The 25,745-nt window shown below is 51.2% G+C and overlaps 1 protein-coding gene across 1 annotated transcript in view; it reads right to left on the bottom strand.

The window, feature by feature from the left end:
* Window positions 1–1,005: 1,005 nt before the first annotated feature.
* LOC121286751 (tetraspanin-3-like) overlaps window positions 1,006–25,745 on the bottom strand; it is a 61,540-nt gene continuing 36,800 nt past the window's right edge. Inside the window, exons 5-7 of the mRNA XM_041203783.1 lie at window positions 5,601–5,753; window positions 2,094–2,177; window positions 1,006–1,806 (exon numbers count right to left, since the gene is read on the bottom strand). Of these exons, the coding sequence (XP_041059717.1) occupies window positions 1,723–1,806; window positions 2,094–2,177; window positions 5,601–5,753 (321 nt within the window). The 3' untranslated portion in view covers window positions 1,006–1,722. The remainder of the gene's footprint in view (window positions 1,807–2,093; window positions 2,178–5,600; window positions 5,754–25,745) is intronic.

Below are 25,745 nucleotides of genomic sequence, written 5' to 3'. Positions count from 1 at the left end.
CTGTTTCCTCAGCATCATTGGGAGATTGCTGGTGGTTAAAATAATTTCTCACAATGCTTCGTAACTATATGGTGTTCATATATCCTGTCTGCCTAGAGTGGCCTGGAGGGACACAAGTCCCTGCCAACCTCACCTGGATCATCAAGGCATCAATTCCTTTTTCTAAGAACTGTAAAGTGTGCAAGATCTGACAAGTCCAGTCTGCATCAACACCATCTTTTCGGATAAAAGCAAAAAACTGCGGATGCTGGAAATCCAAACGAAAATAAAAATACCTGGAAAAACTCAGCAGGTCTGGCAGCATCTGCAGAGAGGAACACAGTTAACATTTCGAGTCCATATGACTCTTCAACAGAACTAAGTAAAAATAGAAAAGAGGTGAAATATAAGCTGGTTTAAGGGGGGGTGGGTGGGACAGTCAGAGCTGAATAGAGGGCCAGTGATAGGTGGAGATAGCCAAAAGATGTCATAGACAAAAGGACAAAGAGGTGTTGTAGACATACCAACTTTTCAGAGTAGGTTTTAGAGTCATAGCAGCATTATGGCACAAAGGAGGCCATTCAGTCCATCTCGTGCATACCTGTTCTCTGTAGAATGATCCAGTCAGTCCCATTCCCCTGATCTATCCCCTTAGCCTTGTAAGTTTATTTCCTTCAAGTGTCCATCCAATTTCTCCTGATTGTTTCTGCTTCAGCACTTTCACAAGGCAATGAATTCCAGGTCTTCACCACTTTGTTGCATTAAAAAAAGAGCTCTTCCTAACACCTTCCCTCCACCCCGCCCCTTATTGTTACCAAAAACCTTCAATCTGTGTCCCCTAGTTCTTATTGCATCTGGAGAAAGCAGAGACAATGGTTATTCACAAAGTTACAAGATCCCAGATAACATCATGGAAGCAACAATGAGAATCTGAGTTTTGACCAACCTTTACTTAGTGATGGTGGGGACTGAACGCAATACGAGGGAATTTTAGGATTGACATTCAAGATAGATTTCAAATTCCAATTAAAATGTACATCTAATTTTATTTACTGCCCACAGCTAGATAGATACATCAGATTAGGATACATATCAAACAAAGCAATGATTCCTCCGAATATCCACAGGTTTCTGTGAGAGTCGTGTGTCAGTGTGTAGATTGTACTAGTATTATAAAGTATTACAAAGTATTGTAAAGTTTTATAAAGAAACACAACCCTGGATGCTCAGTGAATTAGATGAAGCCAGTGTTTTTGGTAGTTTCTTACAGCCGTTGTGGGGGAACTTTCCTTTCTGTGTGGGGGGGGCTGGGGATTGGGGGACGGCATTCCCTCATTAGACAAGAGTTGTCATTCTACCAGGAAGGTCAAGGAAGTCACTCTATGGGGGGAGGGAGAGGAAGGGGCACAGGATGGGATGGTCGCTATACAAAGGAGACCACAGGATGGGGGAAGGTCACAGCATAGGGGAGCAGGAGGTTCACTGGATTGGGCACTCACCGGATGGGGGTCACTGGACAAAGGTGATCTCTGGACACTGGTGTGGGCACTGGACAGGGAAGGGGGGGTCTCAATGGAAGGGGTTCACTAGATAGGAGGGGAGGTGTCATTGTTCTGGTGACAGTCAAGTCTTGCAGCAGTGATTTGTAAATGGTTCCTCCTATTTCGACAGGATCCTGTTTAATGTGGAAGTCTGAGTTTGCTTTGTGCATCAATTAGTGACAGAGTCAGGCAGAGTCCTTCATTAGGAGAAGTTATCAGTGTTCAACAGCTGGTATGGAGCAGGATCAGAGTTCGTCCAGAGACAGATGACCAAAGCTCCCAGGCTCTGAAAACAGAAAAGAATTTTCAGTAAAACTAAAAATGAACAAACTTCAAACACAGATTTTCTGGTTCAGAGTTCATTGCTGAGATAAGTCTTGGTTCTCCCAGATATAGTCAATGTGTGAATTAGTCTCGAGTAATGGCATTACTCCATTTTAGCACTGGTTCCTTGTCGTCATAGAGTCATTTCAGCAAAGGAGGCCATTCCGCCCATCGAGTCCAAGCCAGCTTTCTGTAGAGCAACCCAGTCATTCCCATTCTCCCACTCTATCCCCGTTACCCTCGAATTACCTGCAGACAGAAAACAGCAATGATCCAGCCTAGTGTAAACAATAAGATCCATTGCAGCTCATCTTGTAGGGTCAGGAGGCAGCCCTGGAGTGAGAAAATGCAGAATGATGTTACATTTGGCAGAGACCTGTGCTGTTGAAATCACATCTAACTTCAGAGTCAGCAGCAGTGTGTACCACAAGCAAAATGACGACCATCTCTTTTACCAGATAGTGAGTAGCTCTTGACACTGACAGTGTTGTAGAAAGTGTCCCCATTAACCATCTCAATATGTGCAATTTGACCCCTCCCAATTAATGTGTGCATTACCCTGTCCTCATTCACCATCTCTGTAGCAGTGTTCAGTATCACCCTGTCCTCATTAACCACCTTTATAACTAGCTTCACCTCATCCAATCTCCATTAACCATCGCTGTAGGAAACTGCACATCTGTTTTTATTAACCATCTCTATAACTGTGCAATATCATTAGATATTTCTAGATAATCTCTTCCAGTTTAATAAATCTCCGAGATATCAGTGCTCCCCCACTTCTGGCCTCTTCAGTAACCTGAAAGCGGCAGAACAAGCTGAGAAGGTTATTCAAAAGGCTTTACAGGCATAGAGTACAAAAGGAAGGAAGTTACTATTTAAGCCTTTATAAACCACTGGTTAGATCCCAGCTGGAGGATTGTGTTCAGTTCTAGGCACTACACTTTGGGAAGGATGTCAAGGCTTCAGAAAGGGTAGAGAGGGTGCAGAGGAGGCTTACTGGAATGGCTATTTAGTTTGTGGGAGATTGGAGAAACTGGGGTTGTTCTCTTCGAGCAGAGAAGGTAAAGAGGGGATTTGAAATGAGGTGCTCCAAATCCTGAATGGCTTTGCTACAGTAACAAAATTGTTCCCAGTGGTGGATGGGTTTGTAACCAGAAGACATTATTGAAGGTGACTGGGCGTGAGGAAAACTTTTTTTTAACACTGTCAGTTGTTGTGATCTGGAATGCGCTGCCTGATAGGGTAGTGGAAGCAAAGGAGCTTTCAAAACAGAATTGAATAAATTCTTGAAGTGGAAATACCTGCAGGATTTTGGGACTAATTGGACACCCCTTTTATTTGTTTGGTAGTATAGAATTTGAGTAATGCTGATAAAAGAGACATGTCAAAGTTTTTTGTCTTGCACTCATCAGGACAACTTTCAAGAATAAGGGGAAAACAACAATTTATACTGTATGTGAAGGGAGTGCTGATTGGTTGGCAAAAGGCATTGCCATGAAGCTAGCACAACACGATGGGCCGAATAACCTTCTTCTCTGCTGCAATATTCTATAATTTTACAATTTTGTCACCATTAAGCGACTTGGTAACAGTATGCAATAATACCCTGTCCCCATTAACCATCTCTCTTGCAACACAACGGCCTGTAACTTCTGAGCTTCCAGGAGTGCCTCAGGCATGCGCTGCCCTGCACAGTTCTCTTCTGGTCTGAGTCGGAAGGTCAGGAAAGAAAGGATCGCTGGATTTCCAGGTAGGAAACTAGGAGCGAAGTGGCAATCCGACTCTGATTGGTATTCTGCCAATCGTCAGACCCCCTGTCTCCATTAACGGTCTTAGTCTAACTGCACACTGTTAGGAAGATGGGGTGAAACTGCACGGTTACAAAGACGGTTGTCCCTATTAACCATCTGTGTATCAGAATAGAGTTCGGCCCTGTCTTTGTTCACCAGCATTATGGCTCTGTCTCCAATAACCATTTCTGTAACAACATGCAACATTTGCACTAACCATCACAGTAAAAGCACACAATATCACAATGTTCCCATTAACCATTTACATAACAAAGTGCATGATGCTGTCCCCAGTGTGTCACCATTCCCATCTTGAACCAGCAATGCCGACATTTTAAAATCCTCATCCTAATTTTCAAATTTCTTTCTCTATCTTTGTAACCTTTCCAGCACCACAATTCTTGGGGTTCTCTGCTCTCTTCCACTTTAAGACTTTTTGAGCAACCCCAATTTTAATTGCTTCCGTTAATGATGTGCCTTCAGTTGCTGAGGCCCTAAACTCTGGAGTTCCCTCCCTACACCTCTCCTTCTCAATCTCACTTTCCTCCTTTAAGACACTCCTTAAAACCTCCTCTTTGAGCAGGCTTTTTGTCACCTGTTATAATATCTCTGTTGGATAACCGTCCTGTGAAGCACTTTGTCACTTTATAAATCCATGTTGTTCTTGTTCCTATTAACCATCTTTGTAACATTGTGCAGTTTCAGCCCATCTCCGAGATTACAACAGTGACTGCAATTCAAAAGTATTTCATCGGCTGTAAAGCAGAAGCAGTTTGTGTCCATATGCAGCAAGACCTGGACAATATCCAGATTTGGGCTGACAAATGGCAAGTTACATTAGCACCACACAAGTGTCAGGCAAAGACTATCTCCAACAAGAGAGAATCTAACCATCACCCCTCGACATTCAATGGTATTACCATTGCTGAATCCCCCACTATCAACATCCTAGGGTTACCACTGACCAGAAACTGAACTGGACTAGCCACATAAATACTACATGAGTGGGTAAGAGGCTAGGAATCCTGCTGTGAGTAACCCACCTCCTGACTCCCCAAAGCCTATCTTGGGGGACTTGGGGGGGTGCGTGGGTGCTGGTACGCAGATCACTAAAATGTCCTGAACAGGTGCAGAGAATAACCAAAAGCCCAATGGAGTGTTGAGCTTTATCCCCAGAGGATTAGAACACGAGGGGGTAGGAATCACGCTACAACTATACAAAGCCCTGGTTAGACTGTACCTGGAGCACAGTGAGCAGTTCTGGGCACCACACCATAGGAAGTTGACCTTGGCAGGAAAATAGCATTGATTTACTTGTATGATACCTGAACACCAGAGGGTTAAATTACAAGGAGAAATTACACAAACTGGGGCTGTTTTTCCTGGAACTTTGAAAATGAAAGAAATAAAGTTTGAAGTTTTCAAGATACCGCAGGGAACAGATAGTAAAGATTGAGAGATCGAGAGAAACTATTTCCACTGGTTTGGAAGCCCAGGACTAGGGGCCATTGACTAAAATTAGAATCAGACCTTTCAAAAGTGAAATTAGAAAACACATTTGCACACAAAGGGAAGTAGATATTTAGGAATCTGGGACAGCAGCATATATATTGAGTTAGGTTGCAGATCAACCACCATATTATTGAATGGTGAAACATCCTTGAGGAACTGGATGGCCTCCTGTTCCTATGCCCCCTCTAACCTCAGGTAATATACTCACTGCTGTAACTGTGTGCACTACAATTGGATCCCAATTAACAATTTGTACAACAGTGTGCATTAGAGTCTGGTCTCCAGTAACCATTACTGTAACCATGTGTGGTATAGGCAACTTCCCTGAAGCCCTTGCTGTAACTCTGTGCAAATTAGTCTTGCCCCCATTAACCATGGGCATGTCCTCATTATCCACTGCTGGAACTGCGTAGGTTAGTTAGTCCCGAGTTGACCGCTGTGGTGCTCCAACCTGTGTGTAAAGCAGTTCCGGCTCTTCCAGATCTCCAGTGCAGCTTGTGAGATTCCTGGCACAGCAGCTGTGAGGAATGCTGGCATTTCCACTTTGAAAGAACCATGGAAATTGAGTCCAGTCAGTATAATTCCTCACTCCACAACACTGCATCTGAAATGGAACAAAGCAGAGTCATCACATAAACATCAAAGACTGAGAGAGAATACAGAGGTGGGCAGAGGCTGGGAGAGAGTGGGGGCTTGGGTACAGATTGGGAGAGAGTGGGGGTTGGGTACAGAGTGGGCGAGAGTGGGGGTTGGGTACAGAGTGGGCGAGAGTGGGGGTTGGGTACAGAGTGGGCGAGAGTGGGGGTTGGGTACAGAGTGGGCGAGAGTGGGGGTTGGGTACAGATTGGGAGCGTCAGTAAACACACTGAATCCTGTATCCAGCTCCGATCAGACTCACACTGAATCCGGTGTCCCACTCCGATCAGACTCACACTGAATCCGGTGTCCCACTCCGATCAGACTCACACTGAATCCGGTGTCCCACTCCGATCAGACTCACACTGAATCCGGTGTCCCACTCCGATCAGACTCACACTGAATCCGGTGTCCCACTCCGATCAGACTCACACTGAATCCGGTCTCCCACTCCGATCAGACTCACACTGAATCCGGTCTCCCACTCCGATCAGACTCACACTGAATCCGGTTGTCCCACTCCGATCAGACTCACACTGAATCCGGTGTCCCACTCCGATCAGACTCACACTGAATCCGGTGTCCCACTCCGATCAGACTCACACTGAATCCGGTGTCCCACTCCGATCAGACTCACACTGAATCCGGTGTCCCACTCCGATCAGACTCACACTGAATCCGGTGTCCCACTCCGATCAGACTCACACTGAATCCGGTGTCCCACTCCGATCAGACTCACACTGAATCCGGTGTCCCACTCCGATCAGACTCACACTGAATCCGGTGTCCCACTCCGATCAGACTCACACTGAATCCGGTGTCCCACTCCGATCAGACTCACACTGAATCCGGTGTCCCACTCCGATCAGACTCACACTGAATCCGGTGTCCCACTCCGATCAGACTCACACTGAATCCGGTGTCCCACTCCGATCAGACTCACACTGAATCCGGTGTCCCACTCCGATCAGACTCACACTGAATCCGGTGTCCCACTCCGATCAGACTCACACTGAATCCGGTGTCCCACTCCGATCAGACTCACACTGAATCCGGTGTCCCACTCCGATCAGACTCACACTGAATCCGGTGTCCCACTCCGATCAGACTCACACTGAATCCGGTGTCCCACTCCGATCAGACTCACACTGAATCCGGTGTCCCACTCCGATCAGACTCACACTGAATCCGGTGTCCCACTCCGATCAGACTCACACTGAATCCGGTGTCCCACTCCGATCAGACTCACACTGAATCCGGTGTCCCACTCCGATCAGACTCACACTGAATCCGGTGTCCCACTCCGATCAGACTCACACTGAATCCGGTGTCCCACTCCGATCAGACTCACACTGAATCCGGTGTCCCACTCCGATCAGACTCACACTGAATCCGGTGTCCCACTCCGATCAGACTCACACTGAATCCGGTGTCCCACTCCGATCAGACTCACACTGAATCCAGTGTCCCACTCCGATCAGACTCACACTGAATCCGTGTCCCACTCCGATCAGACTCACACTGAATCCAGTGTCCCACTCCGATCAGACTCACACTGAATCCAGTGTCCCACTCCGATCAGACTCACACTGAATCCAGTGTCCCACTCCGATCAGACTCACACTGAATCCAGTGTCCCACTCCGATCAGACTCACACTGAATCCAGTGTCCCACTCCGATCAGACTCACACTGAATCCAGTGTCCCACTCCGATCAGACTCACACTGAATCCAGTGTCCCACTCCGATCAGACTCACACTGAATCCAGTGTCCCACTCCGATCAGACTCACACTGAATCCAGTGTCCCACTCCGATCAGACTCACACTGAATCCAGTGTCCCACTCCGATCAGACTCACACTGAATCCAGTGTCCCACTCCGATCAGACTCACACTGAATCCAGTGTCCCACTCCGATCAGACTCACACTGAATCCAGTGTCCCACTCCGATCAGACTCACACTGAATCCAGTGTCCCACTCCGATCAGACTCACACTGAATCCAGTGTCCCACTCCGATCAGACTCACACTGAATCCAGTGTCCCACTCCGATCAGACTCACACTGAATCCAGTGTCCCACTCCGATCAGACTCACACTGAATCCAGTGTCCCACTCCGATCAGACTCACACTGAATCCAGTGTCCCACTCCGATCAGACTCACACTGAATCCAGTGTCCCACTCCGATCAGACTCACACTGAATCCAGTGTCCCACTCCGATCAGACTCACACTGAATCCAGTGTCCCACTCCGATCAGACTCACACTGAATCCAGTGTCCCACTCCGACCAGACTCACACTGAATCCAGTGTCCCACTCCGATCAGACTCACACTGAATCCAGTGTCCCACTCCGACCAGACTCACACTGAATCCAGTGTCCCACTCCGACCAGACTCACACTGAATCCAGTGTCCCACTCCGACCAGACTCACACTGAATCCAGTGTCCCACTCCGACCAGACTCACACTGAATCCAGTGTCCCACTCCGACCAGACTCACACTGAATCCAGTGTCCCACTCCGACCAGACTCGCACTGAATCCAGTGTCCCACTCCGACCAGACTCGCACTGAATCCAGTGTCCCACTCCGACCAGACTCGCACTGAATCCAGTGTCCCACTCCGACCAGACTCGCACTGAATCCAGTGTCCCACTCCGACCAGACTCGCACTGAATCCAGTGTCCCACTCCGACCAGACTCGCACTGAATCCAGTGTCCCCACTCCGACCAGACTCGCACTGAATCCAGTGTCCCACTCCGACCAGACTCGCACTGAATCCAGTGTCCCACTCCGACCAGACTCGCACTGAATCCAGTGTCCCACTCCGACCAGACTCGCACTTGAATCCAGTGTCCCACTTCCGACCAGACTCGCACTGAATCCAGTGTCCCACTCCGACCAGACTCGCACTGAATCCAGTGTCCCACTCCGACCAGACTCGCACTGAATCCAGTGTCCCACTCCGACCCAGACTCGCACTGAATCCAGTGTCCCACTCCGACCAGACTCGCACTGAATCCAGTGTCCCACTCCGACCAGACTCGCACTGAATCCAGTGTCCCACTCCGACCAGACTCGCACTGAATCCAGTGTCCCACTCCGACCAGACTCGCACTGAATCCAGTGTCCCACTCCGACCAGACTCGCACTGAATCCAGGTCCCCACTCGGCAGACCAGACACGCACTGAATCTGTGTCCCACTCCGACCAGACTCGCACTGAATCCAGTGTCCCACTCCGACCAGACTCGCACTGAATCCAGTGTCCCACTCCGACCAGACTCGCACTGAATCCAGTGTCCCACTCCGACCAGACTCGCACTGAATCCAGTGTCCCACTCCGACCAGACTCGCACTGAATCCAGTGTCCCACTCCGACCAGACTCGCACTGAATCCAGTGTCCCACTCCGACCAGACTCGCACTGAATCCAGTGTCCCACTCCGACCAGACTCGCACTGAATCCAGTGTCCCACTCCGACCAGACTCGCACTGAATCCAGTGTCCCACTCCGACCAGACTCGCACTGAATCCAGTGTCCCACTCCGACCAGACTCGCACTGAATCCAGTGTCCCACTCCGACCAGACTCGCACTGAATCCAGTGTCCCACTCCGACCAGACTCGCACTGAATCCAGTGTCCCACTCCGACCAGACTCGCACTGAATCCAGTGTCCCACTCCGACCAGACTCGCACTGAATCCAGTGTCCCACTCCGACCAGACTCGCACTGAATCCAGTGTCCCACTCCGACCAGACTCGCACTGAATCCAGTGTCCCACTCCGACCAGACTCGCACTGAATCCAGTGTCCCACTCCGACCAGACTCGCACTGAATCCAGTGTCCCACTCCGACCAGACTCGCACTGAATCCAGTGTCCCACTCCGACCAGACTCGCACTGAATCCAGTGTCCCACTCCGACCAGACTCGCACTGAATCCAGTGTCCCACTCCGACCAGACTCGCACTGAATCCAGTGTCCCACTCCGACCAGACTCGCACTGAATCCAGTGTCCCACTCCGACCAGACTCGCACTGAATCAGTGTCCCACTCCGACCAGACTCGCACTGAATCCAGTGTCCCACTCCGACCAGACTCGCACTGAATCCAGTGTCCCACTCCGACCAGACTCGCACTGAATCCAGTGTCCCACTCCGACCAGACTCGCACTGAATCCAGTGTCCCACTCCGACCAGACTCGCACTGAATCCAGTGTCCCCACTCCGACCAGACTCGCACTGAATCCAGTGTCCCACTCCGACCAGACTCGCACTGAATCCAGTGTCCCACTCCGACCAGACTCGCACTGAATCCAGTGCCCCACTCCGACCAGACTCGCACTGAATCCAGTGCCCCACTCCGACCAGACTCGCACTGAATCCAGTGCCCCACTCCGACCAGACTCGCACTGAATCCAGTGCCCCACTCCGATCAGACTCGCACTGAATCCAGTGCCCCACTCCGATCAGACTCGCACTGAATCCAGTGTCCCACTCCGATCCAGACTCACACTGAATCCAGTGTCCCACTCCGACCAGACTCGCACTGAATCCAGTGTCCCACTCCGATCCAGACTCGCACTGAATCCAGTGTCCCACTCCGATCAGACTCGCACTGAATCCAGTGTCCCACTCCGATCAGACTCGCACTGAATCCAGTGTCCCACTCCGACCAGACTCGCACTGAATCCAGTGTCCCACTCCGACCAGACTCGCACTGAATCCAGTGTCCCACTCCGATCAGACTCGCACTGAATCCAGTGTCCCACTCCGACCAGACTCGCACTGAATCCAGTGTCCCACTCCGACCAGACTCACACTGAATCCAGTGTCCCACTCCGATCAGACTCGCACTGAATCCAGTGTCCCACTCCGACCAGACTCGCACTGAATCCAGTGTCCCACTCCGACCAGACTCGCACTGAATCCAGTGTCCCACTCCGACAGACTCACACTGAATCCAGTGTCCCACTCCGACCAGACTCCACTGAATCCAGTGTCCCACTCCGACCAGACTCACACTGAATCCAGTGTCCCACTCCGATCCAGACTCACACTGAATCCAGTGTCCCACTCCGATCCAGACTCGCACTGAATCCAGTGTCCCACTCCGACCAGACTCACACTGAATCCAGTGTCCCACTCCGATCAGACTCACACTGAATCCAGTGTCCCCACTCCGATCCAGACTCACACTGAATCCAGTGTCCCACTCCGATCAGACTCACACTGAATCCAGTGTCCCACTCCGATCAGACTCACACTGAATCCAGTGTCCCACTCCGATCAGACTCACACTGAATCCAGTGTCCCACTCCGATCAGACTCACACTGAATCCAGTGTCCCACTCCGATCAGACTCACACTGAATCCAGTGTCCCACTCCGATCAGACTCACACTGAATCCAGTGTCCCACTCCGATCAGACTCACACTGAATCCAGTGTCCCACTCCGATCAGACTCACACTGAATCCAGTGTCCCACTCCGATCAGACTCACACTGAATCCAGTGTCCCACTCCGATCAGACTCACACTGAATCCAGTGTCCCACTCCGATCAGACTCACACTGAATCCAGTGTCCCACTCCGATCAGACTCACACTGAATCCAGTGTCCCACTCCGATCAGACTCACACTGAATCCAGTGTCCCACTCCGATCAGACTCACACTGAATCCAGTGTCCCACTCCGATCAGACTCACACTGAATCCAGTGTCCCACTCCGATCAGACTCACACTGAATCCAGTGTCCCACTCCGATCAGACTCACACTGAATCCAGTGTCCCACTCCGATCAGACTCACACTGAATCCAGTGTCCCACTCCGATCAGACTCACACTGAATCCAGTGTCCCACTCCGATCAGACTCACACTGAATCCAGTGTCCCACTCCGATCAGACTCACACTGAATCCAGTGTCCCACTCCGATCAGACTCACACTGAATCCAGTGTCCCACTCCGATCAGACTCACACTGAATCCAGTGTCCCACTCCGATCAGACTCACACTGAATCCAGTGTCCCACTCCGATCAGACTCACACTGAATCCAGTGTCCCACTCCGATCAGACTCACACTGAATCCAGTGTCCCACTCCGATCAGACTCACACTGAATCCAGTGTCCCACTCCGATCAGACTCACACTGAATCCAGTGTCCCACTCCGATCAGACTCACACTGAATCCAGTGTCCCACTCCGATCAGACTCACACTGAATCCAGTGTCCCACTCCGATCAGACTCACACTGAATCCTGTGTCCCACTCCGATCAGACTCACACTGAATCCAGTGTCCCACTCCGATCAGACTCACACTGAATCCAGTGGCCCACTCCGATCAGACTCACACTGAATCCAGTGTCCCACTCCGATCAGACTCACACTGAATCCAGTGTCCCACTCCGATCAGACTCACACTGAATCCAGTGTCCCACTCCGATCAGACTCGCACTGAATCCAGTGTCCCACTCCGATCAGACTCGCACTGAATCCAGTGTCCCACTCCGATCAGACTCGCACTGAATCCAGTGTCCCACTCCGATCAGACTCGCACTGAATCCAGTGTCCCACTCCGATCAGACTCGCACTGAATCCAGTGTCCCACTCCGATCAGACTCGCACTGAATCCAGTGTCCCACTCCGATCAGACTCGCACTGAATCCAGTGTCCCACTCCGATCAGACTCACACTGAATCCAGTGTCCCACTCCCGATCAGACTCACACTGAATCCAGTGTCCCACTCCGATCAGACTCACACGAATCCAGTGTCCCACTCCGATCAGACTCACACTGAATCCAGTGTCCCACTCCGATCAGACTCACACTGAATCCAGTGTCCCACTCCGATCAGACTCACACTGAATCCAGTGTCCCACTCCGATCAGACTCACACTGAATCCAGTGTCCCACTCCAATCAGACTCACACTGAATCCAGTGTCCCACTCCAATCAGACTCACACTGAATCCAGTGTCCCACTCCAATCAGACTCACACTGAATCCAGTGTCCCACTCCAATCAGACTCACACTGAATCAGTGTCCCACTCCAATCAGACTCACACTGAATCCAGTGTCCCACTCCAATCAGACTCACACTGAATCCAGTGTCCCACTCCAATCAGACTCACACTGAATCCAGTGTCCCACTCCGATCAGACTCACACTGAATCCAGTGTCCCCACTCCAATCAGACTCACACTGAATCCAGTGTCCCCACTCCAATCAGACTCACACTGAATCCAGTGTCCCACTCCATCAGACTCACACTGAATCCAGTGTCCCACTCCGATCAGACTCACACTGAATCCAGTGTCCCACTCCGATCAGACTCACACTGAATCCAGTGTCCCACTCCGATCAGACTCACACTGAATCCAGTGTCCCACTCCGATCAGACTCACACTGAATCCAGTGTCCCACTCCGATCAGACTCACACTGAATCCAGTGTCCCACTCCGATCAGACTCACACTGAATCCAGTGTCCCACTCCGATCAGACTCACACTGAATCCAGTGTCCCACTCCGATCAGACTCACACTGAATCCAGTGTCCCACTCCGATCAGACTCACACTGAATCCAGTGTCCCACTCCAATCAGACTCACACTGAATCCAGTGTCCCACTCCGATCAGACTCACACTGAATCCAGTGTCCCACTCCGATCAGACTCACACTGAATCCAGTGTCCCACTCCGATCAGACTCACACTGAATCCAGTGTCCCACTCCGAATCAGACTCACACTGAATCCAGTGTCCCACTCCGATCAGACTCACACTGAATCCAGTGTCCCACTCCGATCAGACTCACACTGAATCCAGTGTCCCACTCCGATCAGACTCACACTGAATCAGTGTCCCACTCCAATCAGACTCACACTGAATCCAGTGTCCCACTCCAATCAGACTCACACTGAATCCAGTGTCCCACTCCAATCAGACTCACACTGAATCCAGTGTCCCACTCCAATCAGACTCACACTGAATCCAGTGTCCCACTCAATCAGACTCACACTGAATCCAGTGTCCCACTCCAATCAGACTCACACTGAATCCAGTGTCCCACTCCAATCAGACTCACACTGAATCCAGTGTCCCACTCCGATCAGACTCACACTGAATCCAGTGTCCCACTCCGATCAGACTCACACTGAATCCAGTGTCCCACTCCGATCAGACTCACACTGAATCCAGTGTCCCACTCCGATCAGACTCACACTGAATCCAGTGTCCCACTCCGATCAGACTCACACTGAATCCAGTGTCCCACTCCGATCAGACTCACACTGAATCCAGTGTCCCACTCCGATCAGACTCACACTGAATCCAGTGTCCCACTCCGATCAGACTCACACTGAATCCAGTGTCCCACTCCGATCAGGACTCACACTGAATCCAGTGTCCCACTCCGATCAGACTCACACTGAATCCAGTGTCCCACTCCGATCAGACTCACACTGAATCCAGTGTCCCACTCCGATCAGACTCACACTGAATCCAGTGTCCCACTCCGATCAGACTCACACTGAATCCAGTGTCCCACTCCGATCAGACTCACACTGAATCCAGTGTCCCACTCCGATCAGACTCACACTGAATCCAGTGTCCCACTCCGATCAGACTCACACTGAATCCAGTGTCCCACTCCGATCAGACTCACACTGAATCCAGTGTCCCACTCCGATCAGACTCACACTGAATCCAGTGTCCCACTCCGATCAGACTCACACTGAATCCAGTGTCCCACTCCGATCAGACTCACACTGAATCCAGTGTCCCACTCCGATCAGACTCACACTGAATCCAGTGTCCCACTCCGATCAGACTCACACTGAATCCAGTGTCCCACTCCGATCAGACTCACACTGAATCCAGTGTCCCACTCCGATCAGACTCACACTGAATCCAGTGTCCCACTCCGATCAGACTCACACTGAATCCAGTGTCCCACTCCGATCAGACTCACACTGAATCCAGTGTCCCACTCCGATCAGACTCACACTGAATCCAGTGTCCCACTCCGATCAGACTCACACTGAATCCAGTGTCCCACTCCGATCAGACTCACACTGAATCCAGTGTCCCACTCCGATCAGACTCACACTGAATCCAGTGTCCCACTCCGATCAGACTCACACTGAATCCAGTGTCCCACTCCGATCAGACTCACACTGAATCCAGTGTCCCACTCCGATCAGACTCACACTGAATCCAGTGTCCCACTCCGATCAGACTCACACTGAATCCAGTGTCCCACTCCGATCAGACTCACACTGAATCCAGTGTCCCACTCCGATCAGACTCACACTGAATCCAGTGTCCCACTCCGATCAGACTCACACTGAATCCAGTGTCCCACTCCGATCAGACTCACACTGAATCCAGTGTCCCACTCCGATCAGACTCACACTGAATCCAGTGTCCCACTCCGATCAGACTCACACTGAATCCAGTGTCCCACTCCGATCAGACTCACACTGAATCCAGTGTCCCACTCCGATCAGACTCACACTGAATCCAGTGTCCCACTCCGATCAGACTCACACTGAATCCAGTGTCCCACTCCGATCAGACTCACACTGAATCCAGTGTCCCACTCCAATCAGACTCACACTGAATCCAGTGTCCCACTCCAATCAGACTCACACTGAATCCAGTGTCCCACTCCAATCAGACTCACACTGAATCCAGTGTCCCACTCCAATCAGACTCACACTGAATCCAGTGTCCCACTCCAATCAGACTCACACTGAATCCAGTGTCCCACTCCAATCAGACTCACACTGAATCCAGTGTCCCACTCCAATCAGACTCACACTGAATCCAGTGTCCCACTCCAATCAGACTCACACTGAATCCAGTGTCCCACTCCAATCAGACTCCACACTGAATCCAGTGTCCCACTCCAATCAGACTCACACTGAATCCAGTGTCCCACTCCAATCAGACTCACACTGAATCCAGTGTCCCACTCCAATCAGACTCACACTGAATCCAGTGTCCCACTCCAATCAGACTCACACTGAATCCAGTGTCCCACTCCAATCAGACTCACACTGAATCCAGTGTCCCACTCCAATCAGACTCACACTGAATCCAGTGTCCCACTCCAATCAGACTCACACTGAATCCAGTGTCCCACTCCAATCAGACTCACACTGAATCCAGTGTCCCACTCCAATCAGACTCACACTGAATCCAGTGTCCCACTCCAATCAGACTCACACTGAATCCAGTGTCCCACTCCAATCAGACTCACACTGAATCCAGTGTCCCACTCCAATCAGACTCACACTGAATCCAGTGTCCCACTCCAATCAGACTCACACTGAATCCAGTGTCCCACTCCAATCAGACTCACACTGAATCCAGTGTCCCACTCCAATCAGACTCACACTGAATCCAGTGTCCCACTCCAATCAGACTCACACTGAATCCAGTGTCCCACTCCAATCAGACTCACACTGAATCCAGTGTCCCACTCCAATCAGACTCACACTGAATCCAGTGTCCCACTCCAATCAGACTCACACTGAATCCAGTGTCCCACTCCATCAGACTCACACTGAATCCAGTGTCCCACTCCAATCAGACTCACACTGAATCCAGTGTCCCACTCCAATCAGACTCACACTGAATCCAGTGTCCCACTCCAATCAGACTCACACTGAATCCAGTGTCCCACTCCAATCAGACTCACACTGAATCCAGTGTCCCACTCCAATCAGACTCACACTGAATCCAGTGTCCCACTCCAATCAGACTCACACTGAATCCAGTGTCCCACTCCAATCAGACTCACACTGAATCCAGTGTCCACTCCAATCAGACTCACACTGAATCCAGTGTCCCACTCCAATCAGACTCACACTGAATCCAGTGTCCCACTCCAATCAGACTCACACTGAATCCAGTGTCCCACTCCAATCAGACTCACACTGAATCCAGTGGTCCACTCCGATCAGACTCACACTGAATCCAGTGTCCCACTCCAATCAGACTCACACTGAATCCAGTGTCCCACTCCAATCAGACTCACACTGAATCCAGTGTCCCACTCCGATCAGACTCACACTGAATCCAGTGTCCCACTCCGATCAGACTCACATCTGAATCCAGTGTCCCACCTCCGATCAGACTCACACTGAATCCAGTGTCCCACTCCGATCAGACTTCACACTGAATCACAGATGTCCCACTCCGATCAGACTCACACTGATCCAGTGCTCCCACTCCGATCAGACTCACCACTGAATCCAGTGTCCCACTCCGATCAGACTCACACTGAATCCAGTGTCCCACTCCGATCAGACTCACACTGAATCCAGTGTCCCACTCCGATCAGACTCACACTGAATCCAGTGTCCCACTCCGATCAGACTCACACTGAATCCAGTGTCCCACTCCGATCAGACTCGCACTGAATCCAGTGTCCCACTCCGATCAGACTCACACTGAATCCAGTGTCCCACTCCGATCAGACTCACACTGAATCCAGTGTCCCACTCCGATCAGACTCACACTGAATCCAGTGTCCCACTCCGATCAGACTCACACTGAATCCAGTGTCCCACTCCGATCAGACTCACACTGAATCCAGTGTCCCACTCCGATCAGACTCACACTGAATCCAGTGTCCCACTCCGATCAGACTCACACTGAATCCAGTGTCCCACTCCGATCAGACTCACACTGAATCCAGTGTCCCACTCCGATCAGACTCACACTGAATCCAGTGTCCCACTCCGATCAGACTCACACTGAATCCAGTGTCCCACTCCGATCAGACTCACACTGAATCCAGTGTCCCACTCCGATCAGACTCACACTGAATCCAGTGTCCCACTCCGATCAGACTCACACTGAATCCAGTGTCCCACTCCGATCAGACTCACACTGAATCCAGTGTCCCACTCCGATCAGACTCACACTGAATCCAGTGTCCCACTCCGATCAGACTCACACTGAATCCAGTGTCCCACTCCGATCAGACTCACACTGAATCCAGTGTCCCACTCCGATCAGACTCACACTGAATCCAGTGTCCCACTCCGATCAGACTCACACTGAATCCAGTGTCCCACTCCGATCAGACTCACACTGAATCCAGTGTCCCACTCCGATCAGACTCACACTGAATCCAGTGTCCCACTCCGATCAGACTCACACTGAATCCAGTGTCCCACTCCGATCAGACTCACACTGAATCCAGTGTCCCACTCCGATCAGACTCACACTGAATCCAGTGTCCCACTCCGATCAGACTCACACTGAATCCAGTGTCCCACTCCGATCAGACTCACACTGAATCCAGTGTCCCACTCCGATCAGACTCACACTGAATCCAGTGTCCCACTCCGATCAGACTCACACTGAATCCAGTGTCCCACTCCGATCAGACTCACACTGAATCCAGTGTCCCACTCCGATCAGACTCACACTGAATCCAGTGTCCCACTCCGATCAGACTCACACTGAATCCAGTGTCCCACTCCGATCAGACTCACACTGAATCCAGTGTCCCACTCCGATCAGACTCACACTGAATCCAGTGTCCCACTCCGATCAGACTCACACTGAATCCAGTGTCCCACTCCGATCAGACTCACACTGAATCCAGTGTCCCACTCCGATCAGACTCACACTGAATCCAGTGTCCCACTCCGATCAGACTCACACTGAATCCAGTGTCCCACTCCGATCAGACTCACACTGAATCCAGTGTCCCACTCCGATCAGACTCACACTGAATCCAGTGTCCCACTCCGATCAGACTCACACTGAATCCAGTGTCCCACTCCGATCAGACTCACACTGAATCCAGTGTCCCACTCCGATCAGACTCACACTGAATCCAGTGTCCCACTCCGATCAGACTCACACTGAATCCAGTGTCCCACTCCGATCAGACTCACACTGAATCCAGTGTCCCACTCCGATCAGACTCACACTGAATCCAGTGTCCCACTCCGATCAGACTCACACTGAATCCAGTGTCCCACTCCGATCAGACTCACACTGAATCCAGTGTCCCACTCCGATCAGACTCACACTGAATCCAGTGTCCCACTCCGATCAGACTCACACTGAATCCAGTGTCCCACTCCGATCAGACTCACACTGAATCCAGTGTCCCACTCCGATCAGACTCACACTGAATCCAGTGTCCCACTCCGATCAGACTCACACTGAATCCAGTGTCCCACTCCGATCAGACTCACACTGAATCCAGTGTCCCACTCCGATCAGACTCACACTGAATCCAGTGTCCCACTCCGATCAGACTCACACTGAATCCAGTGTCCCACTCCGATCAGACTCACACTGAATCCAGTGTCCCACTCCGATCAGACTCACACTGAATCCTGTGTCCCACTCCGATCAGACTCACACTGAATCCTGTGTCCCACTCCGATCAGACTCACACTGAATCCTGTGTCCCACTCCGATCAGACTCACACACTGAATCCAGTGTCCCACTCCGATCAGACTCACACTGAATCCTGTGTCCCACTCCGATCAGACTCACACACTGAATCCAGTGTCCCACTCCGATCAGACTCACACACTGAATCCAGTGTCCCACTCCGATCAGACTCACACTGAATCCAGTGTCCCACTCCGATCAGACTCACACTGAATCCAGTGTCCCACTCCGATCAGACTCACACTGAATCCAGTGTCCCACTCCGATCAGACTCACACTGAATCCTGTGTCCCACTCCGATCAGACTCACACTGAATCCTGTGTCCCACTCCGATCAGACTCACACTGAATCCAGTGTCCCACTCCGATCAGACTCACACACTGAATCCAGTGTCCCACTCCGATCAGACTCACACTGAATCCAGTGTCCCACTCCGATCAGACTCACACACTGAATCCAGTGTCCCACTCCGATCAGACTCACACACTGAATCCAGTGTCCCACTCCGATCAGACTCACACTGAATCCAGTGTCCCACTCCGATCAGACTCACACTGAATCCAGTGTCCCACTCCGATCAGACTCACACTGAATCCAGTGTCCCACTCCGATCAGACTCACACTGAATCCAGTGTCCCACTCCAATCAGACTCACACTGAATCCAGTGTCCCACTCCAATCAGACTCACACTGAATCCAGTGTCCCACTCCAATCAGACTCACACTGAATCCAGTGTCCCACTCAATCAGACTCACACTGAATCCAGTGTCCCACTCCAATCAGACTCACACTGAATCCAGTGTCCCACTCCAATCAGACTCACACTGAATCCAGTGTCCCACTCCAATCAGACTCACACTGAATCCAGTGTCCCACTCCAATCAGACTCACACTGAATCCAGTGTCCCACTCCAATCAGACTCACACTGAATCCAGTGTCCCACTCCAATCAGACTCACACTGAATCCAGTGTCCCACTCCAATCAGACTCACACTGAATCCAGTGTCCCACTCCAATCAGACTCACACTGAATCCAGTGTCCCACTCCAATCAGACTCACACTGAATCCAGTGTCCCACTCCAATCAGACTCACACTGAATCCAGTGTCCCACTCCAATCAGACTCACACTGAATCCAGTGTCCCACTCCAATCAGACTCACACTGAATCCAGTGTCCCACTCCAATCAGACTCACACTGAATCCAGTGTCCCACTCCAATCAGACTCACACTGAATCCAGTGTCCCACTCCAATCAGACTCACACTGAATCCAGTGTCCCACTCCAATCAGACTCACACTGAATCCAGTGTCCCACTCCAATCAGACTCACACTGAATCCAGTGTCCCACTCCAATCAGACTCACACTGAATCCAGTGTCCCACTCCGATCAGACTCACACTGAATCCAGTGTCCCACTCCGATCAGACTCACACTGAATCCAGTGTCCCACTCCGATCAGACTCACACTGAATCCAGTGTCCCACTCCGATCAGACTCACACTGAATCCAGTGTCCCACTCCGATCAGACTCACACTGAATCCAGTGTCCCACTCCGATCAGACTCACACTGAATCCAGTGTCCCACTCCGATCAGACTCACACTGAATCCAGTGTCCCACTCCGATCAGACTCACACTGAATCCAGTGTCCCACTCCGATCAGACTCACACTGAATCCAGTGTCCCACTCCGATCAGACTCACACTGAATCCAGTGTCCCACTCCGATCAGACTCACACTGAATCCAGTGTCCCACTCCGATCAGACTCACACTGAATCCAGTGTCCCACTCCGATCAGACTCACACTGAATCCAGTGTCCCACTCCGATCAGACTCACACTGAATCCAGTGTCCCACTCCGATCAGACTCACACTGAATCCAGTGTCCCACTCCGATCAGACTCACACTGAATCCAGTGTCCCACTCCGATCAGACTCACACTGAATCCAGTGTCCCACTCCGATCAGACTCACACTGAATCCAGTGTCCCACTCCGATCAGACTCACACTGAATCCAGTGTCCCACTCCGATCAGACTCACACTGAATCCAGTGTCCCACTCCGATCAGACTCACACTGAATCCAGTGTCCCACTCCGATCAGACTCACACTGAATCCAGTGTCCCACTCCGATCAGACTCACACTGAATCCAGTGTCCCACTCCGATCAGACTCACACTGAATCCAGTGTCCCACTCCGATCAGACTCACACTGAATCCAGTGTCCCACTCCGATCAGACTCACACTGAATCCAGTGTCCCACTCCGATCAGACTCACACTGAATCCAGTGTCCCACTCCGATCAGACTCACACTGAATCCAGTGTCCCACTCCGATCAGACTCACACTGAATCCAGTGTCCCACTCCGATCAGACTCACACTGAATCCAGTGTCCCACTCCGATCAGACTCACACTGAATCCAGTGTCCCACTCCGATCAGACTCACACTGAATCCAGTGTCCCACTCCGATCAGACTCACACTGAATCCAGTGTCCCACTCCGATCAGACTCACACTGAATCCAGTGTCCCACTCCGATCAGACTCACACTGAATCCAGTGTCCCACTCCGATCAGACTCACACTGAATCCAGTGTCCCACTCCGATCAGACTCACACTGAATCCAGTGTCCCACTCCGATCAGACTCACACTGAATCCAGTGTCCCACTCCGATCAGACTCACACTGAATCCAGTGTCCCACTCCGATCAGACTCACACTGAATCCAGTGTCCCACTCCGATCAGACTCACACTGAATCCAGTGTCCCACTCCGATCAGACTCACACTGAATCCAGTGTCCCACTCCGATCAGACTCACACTGAATCCAGTGTCCCACTCCGATCAGACTCACACTGAATCCAGTGTCCCACTCCGATCAGACTCACACTGAATCCAGTGTCCCACTCCGATCAGACTCACACTGAATCCAGTGTCCCACTCCGATCAGACTCACACTGAATCCAGTGTCCCACTCCGATCAGACTCACACTGAATCCAGTGTCCCACTCCGATCAGACTCACACTGAATCCAGTGTCCCACTCCGATCAGACTCACACTGAATCCAGTGTCCCACTCCGATCAGACTCACACTGAATCCAGTGTCCCACTCCGATCAGACTCACACTGAATCCAGTGTCCCACTCCGATCAGACTCACACTGAATCCAGTGTCCCACTCCGATCAGACTCACACTGAATCCAGTGTCCCACTCCGATCAGACTCACACTGAATCCAGTGTCCCACTCCGATCAGACTCACACTGAATCCAGTGTCCCACTCCGATCAGACTCACACTGAATCCAGTGTCCCACTCCGATCAGACTCACACTGAATCCAGTGTCCCACTCCGATCAGACTCACACTGAATCCAGTGTCCCACTCCGATCAGACTCACACTGAATCCAGTGTCCCACTCCGATCAGACTCACACTGAATCCAGTGTCCCACTCCGATCAGACTCACACTGAATCCAGTGTCCCACTCCGATCAGACTCACACTGAATCCAGTGTCCCACTCCGATCAGACTCACACTGAATCCAGTGTCCCACTCCGATCAGACTCACACTGAATCCAGTGTCCCACTCCGATCAGACTCACACTGAATCCAGTGTCCCACTCCGATCAGACTCACACTGAATCCAGTGTCCCACTCCGATCAGACTCACACTGAATCCAGTGTCCCACTCCGATCAGACTCACACTGAATCCAGTGTCCCACTCCGATCAGACTCACACTGAATCCAGTGTCCCACTCCGATCAGACTCACACTGAATCCAGTGTCCCACTCCGATCAGACTCACACTGAATCCAGTGTCCCACTCCGATCAGACTCACACTGAATCCAGTGTCCCACTCCGATCAGACTCACACTGAATCCAGTGTCCCACTCCGATCAGACTCACACTGAATCCAGTGTCCCACTCCGATCAGACTCACACTGAATCCAGTGTCCCACTCCGATCAGACTCACACTGAATCCAGTGTCCCACTCCGATCAGACTCACACTGAATCCAGTGTCCCACTCCGATCAGACTCACACTGAATCCAGTGTCCCACTCCGATCAGACTCACACTGAATCCAGTGTCCCACTCCGATCAGACTCACACTGAATCCAGTGTCCCACTCCGATCAGACTCACACTGAATCCAGTGTCCCACTCCGATCAGACTCACACTGAATCCAGTGTCCCACTCCGATCAGACTCACACTGAATCCAGTGTCCCACTCCGATCAGACTCACACTGAATCCAGTGTCCCACTCCGATCAGACTCACACTGAATCCAGTGTCCCACTCCGATCAGACTCACACTGAATCCAGTGTCCCACTCCGATCAGACTCACACTGAATCCAGTGTCCCACTCCGATCAGACTCACACTGAATCCAGTGTCCCACTCCGATCAGACTCACACTGAATCCAGTGTCCCACTCCGATCAGACTCACACTGAATCCAGTGTCCCACTCCGATCAGACTCACACTGAATCCAGTGTCCCACTCCGATCAGACTCACACTGAATCCAGTGTCCCACTCCGATCAGACTCACACTGAATCCAGTGTCCCACTCCGATCAGACTCACACTGAATCCAGTGTCCCACTCCGATCAGACTCACACTGAATCCAGTGTCCCACTCCGATCAGACTCACACTGAATCCAGTGTCCCACTCCGATCAGACTCACACTGAATCCAGTGTCCCACTCCGATCAGACTCACACTGAATCCAGTGTCCCACTCCGATCAGACTCACACTGAATCCAGTGTCCCACTCCGATCAGACTCACACTGAATCCAGTGTCCCACTCCGATCAGACTCACACTGAATCCAGTGTCCCACTCCGATCAGACTCACACTGAATCCAGTGTCCCACTCCGATCAGACTCACACTGAATCCAGTGTCCCACTCCGATCAGACTCACACTGAATCCAGTGTCCCACTCCGATCAGACTCACACTGAATCCAGTGTCCCACTCCGATCAGACTCACACTGAATCCAGTGTCCCACTCCGATCAGACTCACACTGAATCCAGTGTCCCACTCCGATCAGACTCACACTGAATCCAGTGTCCCACTCCGATCAGACTCACACACTGAATCCAGTGTCCCACTCCGATCAGACTCACACTGAATCCAGTGTCCCACTCCAATCAGACTCACACTGAATCCAGTGTCCCACTCCAATCAGACTCACACTGAATCCAGTGTCCCACTCCAATCAGACTCACACTGAATCCAGTGTCCCACTCCAATCAGACTCACACTGAATCCAGTGTCCCACTCCAATCAGACTCACACTGAATCCAGTGTCCCACTCCAATCAGACTCACACTGAATCCAGTGTCCCACTCCAATCAGACTCACACTGAATCCAGTGTCCCACTCCAATCAGACTCACACTGAATCCAGTGTCCCACTCCAATCAGACTCACACTGAATCCAGTGTCCCACTCCAATCAGACTCACACTGAATCCAGTGTCCCACTCCAATCAGACTCACACTGAATCCAGTGTCCCACTCCAATCAGACTCACACTGAATCCAGTGTCCCACTCCAATCAGACTCACACTGAATCCAGTGTCCCACTCCAATCAGACTCACACTGAATCCAGTGTCCCACTCCAATCAGACTCACACTGAATCCAGTGTCCCACTCCAATCAGACTCACACTGAATCCAGTGTCCCACTCCAATCAGACTCACACTGAATCCAGTGTCCCACTCCAATCAGACTCACACTGAATCCAGTGTCCCACTCCAATCAGACTCACACTGAATCCAGTGTCCCACTCCAATCAGACTCACACTGAATCCAGTGTCCCACTCCAATCAGACTCACACTGAATCCAGTGTCCCACTCCAATCAGACTCACACTGAATCCAGTGTCCCACTCCAATCAGACTCACACTGAATCCAGTGTCCCACTCCAATCAGACTCACACTGAATCCAGTGTCCCACTCCAATCAGACTCACACTGAATCCAGTGTCCCACTCCAATCAGACTCACACTGAATCCAGTGTCCCACTCCAATCAGACTCACACTGAATCCAGTGTCCCACTCCAATCAGACTCACACTGAATCCAGTGTCCCACTCCAATCAGACTCACACTGAATCCAGTGTCCCACTCCAATCAGACTCACACTGAATCCAGTGTCCCACTCCAATCAGACTCACACTGAATCCAGTGTCCCACTCCAATCAGACTCACACTGAATCCAGTGTCCCACTCCAATCAGACTCACACTGAATCCAGTGTCCCACTCCGATCAGACTCACACTGAATCCAGTGTCCCACTCCGATCAGACTCACACTGAATCCAGTGTCCCACTCCGATCAGACTCACACTGAATCCAGTGTCCCACTCCGATCAGACTCACACTGAATCCAGTGTCCCACTCCGATCAGACTCACACTGAATCCAGTGTCCCACTCCGATCAGACTCACACTGAATCCAGTGTCCCACTCCGATCAGACTCACACTGAATCCAGTGTCCCA

The sequence above is a fragment of the Carcharodon carcharias genome, chromosome 14 (assembly GCF_017639515.1).
Source record: "Carcharodon carcharias isolate sCarCar2 chromosome 14, sCarCar2.pri, whole genome shotgun sequence".
Lineage (NCBI taxonomy): Eukaryota > Metazoa > Chordata > Chondrichthyes > Lamniformes > Lamnidae > Carcharodon > Carcharodon carcharias.
This window is presented reverse-complemented; position numbering and strand designations above follow the sequence as displayed.